Source organism: Sinocyclocheilus anshuiensis, unplaced genomic scaffold (assembly GCF_001515605.1).
Source record: "Sinocyclocheilus anshuiensis isolate Anshui unplaced genomic scaffold, SAMN03320099.WGS_v1.1 scaffold1347, whole genome shotgun sequence".
In the NCBI taxonomy this organism is placed as follows: domain Eukaryota; kingdom Metazoa; phylum Chordata; class Actinopteri; order Cypriniformes; family Cyprinidae; genus Sinocyclocheilus; species Sinocyclocheilus anshuiensis.
Window position 1 is genome coordinate 245,043 of NW_015536555.1, and position 8,446 is coordinate 253,488.

Here is an 8,446-nt window from a genome sequence, read left to right on the forward strand (position 1 = left end):
AATATTTTCACCCCTACCCCTTGACACTCTGTTTCAAGGGACAAGGGGAAGGGGTAGGCAGAGGGGTATAAATTAGAATTGGGATTGGGCCACATTTAATAGCATTTACTTAAAATCTAAAATGTTGCGAAATGTTGTAATTCTGCTTGTCTGACTATAGTATTGCATTACTTTGTGCATTCAGGGCTGCTCTGGCAGTGACCTCTAACCTGTATGACAGTGTGGATGATGCGCTTCACCGGCTGGTGCGTGTGTCCAATCAGAGGGGTCGTGACCTGGAAGCACTGGGGAGATTGGCTGCACTTGTGGATAAATTGGACAAGGTATGTGTGAGGATAAAGAGAACAGTGAGATTAGTTAGGAATTATTTTATTCAGACTATTTGTATTTTATTTTTTTTTTTTCAGATTTTACACCTGTCTGCAATTTTCAAGTAATCCTGAACACTTTGATTAGCTTCAGGTGTGTTTGATTAGGATTAGAAACTGAAATCTGCAGGACTGTGGGCCTCCAGGCCCGGAGTTCAGTTATTTTGCAGTGTAAACTTTGCTGATTATAATGGGAATGTTTGAGAGAATCCAGAATTGCATGCAGACAATGAGCTCATGCTAAACCACGGACTCAAATGGTCACGTGCAGCTTTGTTGATTATAATAGGAGCATTCCAGTTTTGATGCATCATGTCGCTCTGAATGACTGTTTTGTTTTTTAAGCCTCTAGGAGAGCCATGCTGACCATTTAGGCAGTGTGTTGGTTTACTGATATGATAGTGTATATAACAGCAATAAAGTAATTCAGGAACACAGTCCACGGTAGGTTTTGGATGTGTTCATTATAAAAATGTCATGCATGGATGGTGTAAATTGTATCTGTAAGGAAATTGCAAGGAATAATTCACATGAACATAAAAAAGCACCATAAAAGATTAATTCACTATAGTTTAAGTCAGAAATTAAAGTTGTTTTTCACAAACATATGCCTTGGCTCTCCTTCTGAGTTTATGTGATGAGTAGCAATGTCTAATTCTTAATATGTTATTAAATTTGTTTATCTGATTTGCAAAATCAAATTATTTATTCCTAAATTGGTCTAACACGTTTAATTCATTGGCTCACTGGCTTTTGTAATTTTTTTAGTTTTTGTAGTTTATTTATTTTATAGTATACATGTTTAATATTTAGTTTAGTTTTTATTTCAGTTTTAGCTTTAATACTGTTAGTACTTCTATTTAAACTAATTATATATATATATATATATATATATGTTAAATATATAATATTGGTGTGGAATGACATGAGTAAATAATAAAATAAATTTCATTTTTAGGTGAACTATTCTTTTCCTGAGGGAAGTAATGAACAGTTATGAGTTTGATCATAGTTGTGCTGTATTTCATCACATATGACATTCACTTCTTGTTTCTTTCTCTCTCTGTGTGTATTTGCTCCAGTGTGACAGAAACATAGAGCACGTACAGCAGCAGCTCGAGGACTATAAACATCATCCTCTGTCTCTCAGCAGACTGTCACTCAAACAGCACAAATTCAGGAGCTTCAGAGAGTCTGCGATGGTGAGTCTGTTTGACAACTACTGCTGAGACGGACTCTCGTAAATGATCTGAGACGCTCCTCATTCCCACACATTTGTTGTTTGATCATTTATATGTGTGATAGGAGCTTCACAGTGAGACTCTGGTGTTGCTGGGGGAGGTGGAGAACTGGTCTGAGCTGGACTGGCCCGGTCTTAGAGCCGTGCTGGACAAACTCCCTCCAATAAGAGAAAAAGTGCGAGACATGTCTCACTGTCTGTCGGACTGCTGGACACAGCTGGACAACACACAGCGACTGCTGTCTACACTTACTGAAGTAAAGCACAAACAAATATACACACAAGGCCACTGTATGATTGTATATGCCATGGGACAAGATATTTCTTTACTGTTTATATATAGTAGATATAATTTTACAGCCAGCAATAGACAGGACCACTTTACATTACGTAAGAGCAACTATGGAGTGATGCGAAAACAGTGCGGGATGTGTCTTAAACATGAGCAAGAACATAAGACAGAGTTTAGTTGTTTACAGTTAGCACATTAATGTAGATTTCAGTATTCAAATGCTTTGAATGTGGTTTATCCAATCAGAATTTAGAGTCTGAACTCTCTGTTTTGAACATTAGTTTGTTTGAACATTAGTTTGGAGTTTCCCATTAAACTCAAGTGTTACACGATAAAGCAGTTTTAGCACCAGACTTATACCACCATTCAAGTTTTGGGTCAGTAAGATTTTATTTTGTAAGAAAGACACTGAAGACTGGAGTAATGATGCTGAAAATTCAGCTTTGATCACATGAATAAATTATATTTTACAATATATTCACATAGTTAATAGTTATATTAAATTGTGATAATATTTCACAATAATCCTGTTTTTACTGTATTTTGAATCTAATAAATGCAGCCTTAGTGAGGATAAGAGACTTATTTAAAAAAAGTAAAAATCTTACCAACCACAGACTCTTGAATGGTAGTGTATCATTAATGTATGAGTAATTAGGAAACAGGATGAACTATTAGTATGACATTTACATTCAGAGTACATACCCCTACATATACATACTTATGCTAATGATCATGGCTAACTCTCCATTCTTCGCTCTGCAGGCGTCTCAGTGGTGTGACGTGGTGTCATCCTCCTCTCCTTCCTCTTCCTCGTCCTCCCCTCTCTCGTCTCTCCCTCCCATCCCTCCATCACGTTTCCAGGACGCTCGCGCTCTTGCGCTGGATCTGGGCGGTGGGGCTTTGCTGGACCTCTGGTCCCAGACTCTGGAGCGCTATCAGAAAACTCTGGCTCAGTTTAAGAGCCGAATCCTGCAGGCAGAAAGAGGCTCCTTAATGGCCCAGGGTCAGGAGCCGGACTCCGGGGAACGAGGGAGGACCCCTGCCCCCAGCACATCCAGCCTGGGGGATTTAGAGGGGGAGATTGAGCCGGACTGGTGCCCTGGAGGAGGAGAGGTGGGCCTGCAGTCCTGGGGTTCACTAGCATCTCTCTTCCGGCCACAAAACTGCTCAACACTCAAGATTGGTGAGGAAAAGAAGAAAGAGAGGGTGAATCCAGGAGGGGGGAAGTTTCTGCAAAATCTGCTGCACCCAGCCAAGAAAAATGTAAGTGTGCATGTTTTAGAGTGAAGGAGTCGCAGTCATGAGTTCAGCAACCAAAATTAACTTTTTGCTACTCCTGTTATCGGAAGGTGAGCTGAGAAAAACACAAAAAAAACACTCTAAAAGCAACCTAGTAAATGCAAAATAACTCCTTCACAGCTATCTAGCAACTCCCTAGCAACCACCAACCACTTAACAACACCTTTGCAACCACATAGCAACACCTTAGAAACCACCCAAAACACCCTAACAACTAGATAGCAACTCCCTAGCAACCACCAAGAACACACTAGAAACTGCTTTGGAACACCTTAGCATCTGCATAGCAATAGCCTGGGAACCATCCAGAACATCCTAACAAGCAAATAGCAACCACCCAGAACCCACTGACAACTGCATAGACACATTCCAGTAACTGTAAACCAATATCCTGGGATCTAGCCATAACACCCTAGCAACTATCTAGAATACCGTAGCAGCTGCATAATAACTCTACACAACACCCTGGGAACCTCTCACAGCACTCTAGCAATGATTTAGCAACACCCTACCAACTCTCTAGCAGTTCCCTAGGAACCACCAAGAACACACTAGAAACTGCTCAGCAACACCCTAGAAACTGCATAGCAACACCATGAGAACCTCCCACAGCACCCTAGCCACCACCTAGCAACATCCTCGCAAATGCATACAAACACCCTAGCAACTACCTATTCCTTAACAACCACCAATAACGCATTACAATTGGCTCAGTAAACCCCTAGAAACCGCATAGCAACACCCTAACACCTGCTAGCCACACCTTGGGAACCATCTATAACACCTTGGAAACCGACAAAACCCCAACTAGAAGCTGCATAACAATGCCCTAGCAACCAAATAGCAACAACCTAGCAAACACCCAGAACACTCTAAAAACAGTTAGCAACACACTAGCAACCACATAACCACAACCGCATCCCAATGCCCTGGGATCCATCCAAAACGCCCTAGCAACCATCTAGAATACCCGATCAACCTTATAGTAACCCCCTAGGAATCATCTAGCAACACCGTGGGAACTTCACACGGCACCATATCAATCCCCTTAGTAACCCCCAATAACTCCCTGCAAATTGCATCGCAGACTCCGTATACCAACACTCTAGCAACTCCCTAGCATCCACTAAGAACACACCACAAACTGCTTAGCAACACCCTAACAATTTCACAGCAATGCCTTTGCAACCCCGTATATAACATCAGAACATATAGTAAGGACATGTAGATTTAAAGGTGCAGTGAGAAACGCTCTTGATATTTTAAATCACCAAAACAATCACATCCCTACCCGAAAGGATCAAACCCCAAATCTTGATAGCTCCACCCCAGAATTCACCAACATGCATCACAGGCCATGAGTGGACACGTCCATTGCTGCTGATTGGCTGTAAGTGTGGTTTGGTGCTCAGTCTGATCAACTTTCACAGAAATTGTTTACCGCACCTTTAAACCATTTAATATGTTGCAATTCATCAAAAAAAGTTGCCATTCAGACAGCTAGTTTTTACTTGCATTTGTCATTTGGCAAGTGTTAATTTGGTGTCCTGCGTGTGTTTCTTTGAGGTGAGTAAGATTGTATGTTAAAACGAATACTTACCTGTAAAGCGTATGTAAACTCCATTTGAAAATATACTCCATTTGATACGCAGGCAGTCAAATGTCTTAAGTTGCGGCTCTCTCATAACCCTCTCACTCAAGCGCTTGTCGATGCAGGCTCCGCTCTTTTTAATTTCGTTTTCTACTGTGAAATAACGGTCCGGGCCAGTGTTGCCACCTTGTGGAAGAACTGATTAGTGCAAAACAAATTAAATGTGCATGTGCGTCCTGTACGTACAAAATAAGTTACAAAAATCGGGTGGTGCGTGTACAGTCCACGCATACTATTCTGGTGATGAAATTTGCGTCGCACGCACTGTACGCGGGCCTTCTCATACACATAAAAACCGAAGCTGGGCTTAAGTCACTGGTTGTCTCTGTCCCGCTGTAGGCCACAGACGCGCCCCTCCCTCCCAAACCCCCTCGCAAGCGTCATCCCAGTTTTGACCTCCAGGCTCTGCTGGCCCCGCGCCGTTCGGCCGCCATGTCTAAACCCTCCGAGTCCACATCGGGCCAGTCCTCTCCACTGTCCTGGCTGGGCCGCCGGGCGCTAACGGATCCCATCCTTACGGCAGGGGTGGCAGCAGCAGTTCCAGGATGGAGGGATCCCCCTGGAGGAGGAGGAGGAGGAGGAGGAGTGCTGATCAGAGGAGTAGAGGTCAGCAGTAAGGAAGTGGTGGATCATACAGGTTTCACGCGTCAACATGTGCTGCTCAACCGCATCGAAAGAGAGACGGGGGTGGAGAGAGCGGGAGCGACTGCACAGAGGTGTGTGTGTGTGTGTGTGTGTGTGTGTGTGTGTGTGTGTGTTGTGGAAAATAATGTGTTTTTTTAACCTTAAACCGCATAAACACATTTCATTACACCAAATACACCAAATAATGTTATTTTTAGCAACATCATATGACCCCTTTAAGGGGCTCAATAACATTGCAATTCCAGAGCAGCCAATTTAATGCATTTTGTGTGATTTTGTTATTGCTTCCTGAGTCACTCTACCCTCCTAGTGCATTCAATTTTCAAGGTATTTCCTCCAGAAAATGTGTGACAGTTTCTCATTTAGGGTCATGAATGTATATGAAAAGTTTCAACATAGACAAAGGTTGTGGAAATTTTGGTGGCATCAATAGTGTTAGGGGTCAAATGGACCCGCCATTGGTTTCCATGCAATTTACCAAAAATCAACACTTTGAAAAACAGCAAACAGAGTACCCAGATTTTTAACACAACAGGTCAATGACAAATAAATAATTGCAAGATCAATTTTCATTAAGGATATACCGTGTTTTGGGGTCAACTATTCCTTCTCTCTCTCGATCACAGCAAGCTGTACTTACAGTGGTGTCGGCTGGTCAGCACAGAGAGGCAGTATGTGGCTGTTCTTAAAGGTGTAGAGGAAAACTATCTGCCCCTCCTGGAGTCTTCAGACGTCCCGTCTGCGCTGAGAGGAAAGACAGAGTCACTCTTCTGTAACTGGAAGAGCCTCTCTGCCTTCCACTCGCAGTCACTCCTCCCGGCCATGGAGGGCGCTCTCTCCCAGACACTGCAGCAGACCGACTGCTTCAGCAAATATGTGAGTAACAGCTCACATTGGTAACACTTTTTTTTTACCTTAAATTGGCAAAATTACAGTTTCATTATAAATGACAACATGTTAAAAATAAATAATTCAAGAATCGTAAAAAGCAAGACCGTTTTAATGTGACCCTCATAATAAGAAATTTAATTAAAAAAAGTTAAAAACAGCCACATAAAAGTGGCTGAAGCTGAAAAACACCACAATACTGTTAAGATTAACACAAATGGTATGAATTATGAAATGTCGGTATATGTCCATATGAATTTGCTCTCTCTGCTGCACAGAAGGATCAGTTTCTTCTGTATTCCCACTACATCCGGATGAGACCTGAGCCGGACGCTCTGCTCATCAGTCAGGCTGCTGACTTCTTCAGGGTGAGAAACCAATCATTCAGTTTCATTGAATTGATTAATATTTCATCAGAGGACATGCAAGAGAGGTGCAGCGGTGTCCATATGTCACGTTTGACAAATAGAGTATGAAACAGGGTCTCAGTGCATTCTACAGTACCTGCTTTCTGTGCTAATTTTTTTCCCCATATACCCAATAGTTTTACTGCAAAAGCATGAAATTTGTGCCCCTACTGCTTTAAAAAAGTAACGAGAGTTCAGTTTATAACCCTGAAAAAAAGAAGTTCACTTACTTTTAAAATGAGTACTTAATACAGATATCATATACTTTAAAATAATATACTGCTATAAATAAAATACTGCTGTAAGTTTGAACTGAATGTAACGCTCAGTTTGAAATTATTATTAAATTCTATTAGCTGAATTTTAGAATGTTTTTGACCCTCTCAAGTAGAGCGTTTTTTCATTAGCAACACAATTTCATTATTATTTCTTATTGTCTTGAAATATGGTGTGTACTGTTGAATGTACTGACCAGCATTTATGGTCACTAAATGATAACTAAAATATACTGTCATTTCTATGAAAACTTGTATGTTGTATAATTAAATATACTTGTAAATACACATTTGTAATGATGATGTTGCAATTTAGTACATTTAATATATAACAAATGTAATATTGAATAGCACACTGCAGTTAAAATGATAATTAAGTACGTCACAATACATGCTTTATTATGTTAGTCAACACATCAAAATAAGTGTGCTTCAAAGCATGACAAATGATTATTAAAACAATAATTTTAAATGTGCTTGACATTATTAAAAAAGGTCGCTTTTTAAAAGTGTACTTAAGTGTGTTAATCACTTAAGTGGAATTTTATTTCATTAATTTTACATGATCTATCTTGTATTTAAGATTTAAAGTATGCGTTCAATACAATTAAGTACACTTCTTTTTCACAAGGCTATAATTATGGGAAGTGCCATATACTTTGTGAATTGCTCACTTTGACCATTTGAAGTCTTAGCTTTAGAAATGTGCAAAACTCCACATTTTCAAAACCGACGTTATGTAGTTGGCTGTAAGTTAATCTGTCCATACTTGGCTCAATGTATTGTAGAACAGTTTATGTTGCACTACTGTCGTTGCCCACAGGGTGGCAAATGTGTTATAAAGTGACGTGACATGTGGCCAAGTATGGTGACCCATACTCGGAATTAGTGCTCTGCATTTATCCCATCCAAAGTGCACACACACAGCAGTGAACACACACATCTCTAACCATTAGGCCACGACTTCCCCTAGTCCCCTAGTCCCCTAGTTCCCCTAGTTTTTGATAGCTGTGCCATTTTTTAGATGTGGGAAATAATGAGCTGTCTCTCTCTCTCTCTCTCGCTCTTGCTCCAGTCAAAGCTATCTTCTTCTCTTGTTCCTGCTCCTCCGTTTCCTCAGTGTCTCTCCACTCCGGTTCAGAGACTGGAGCAGTACTATATCATAACTATTAATTAACTGTATTAATTTGTATTAACTACAATACTTAATTTTATACTTTAATAATGTAATTATAAAATTTACATTTAAGCACAAGATGCACTTCAAACATGAAATCATGCTGGAGAAAATGAAAATAAAAGCCTTTTCACATCGCAGACATTTGAACATATTAACATCTAGAAAGGAAACTTTTGAAACTGGCTTTTCATACTAATT

At 40.4% G+C, this 8,446-nt stretch overlaps 1 protein-coding gene across 1 annotated transcript in view; it reads left to right on the forward strand.

The window, feature by feature from the left end:
• Window positions 1-8,245, forward strand: part of LOC107701365 (pleckstrin homology domain-containing family G member 4B-like) — a 23,754-nt gene extending 15,509 nt beyond the window's left edge. Inside the window, exons 14-21 of the mRNA XM_016503361.1 lie at window positions 185-323; window positions 1,451-1,570; window positions 1,674-1,865; window positions 2,666-3,166; window positions 5,193-5,569; window positions 6,125-6,374; window positions 6,665-6,754; window positions 8,144-8,245. Of these exons, the coding sequence (XP_016358847.1) occupies window positions 185-323; window positions 1,451-1,570; window positions 1,674-1,865; window positions 2,666-3,166; window positions 5,193-5,569; window positions 6,125-6,374; window positions 6,665-6,754; window positions 8,144-8,245 (1,771 nt within the window). The remainder of the gene's footprint in view (window positions 1-184; window positions 324-1,450; window positions 1,571-1,673; window positions 1,866-2,665; window positions 3,167-5,192; window positions 5,570-6,124; window positions 6,375-6,664; window positions 6,755-8,143) is intronic.
• Window positions 8,246-8,446: the final 201 nt, after the last annotated feature.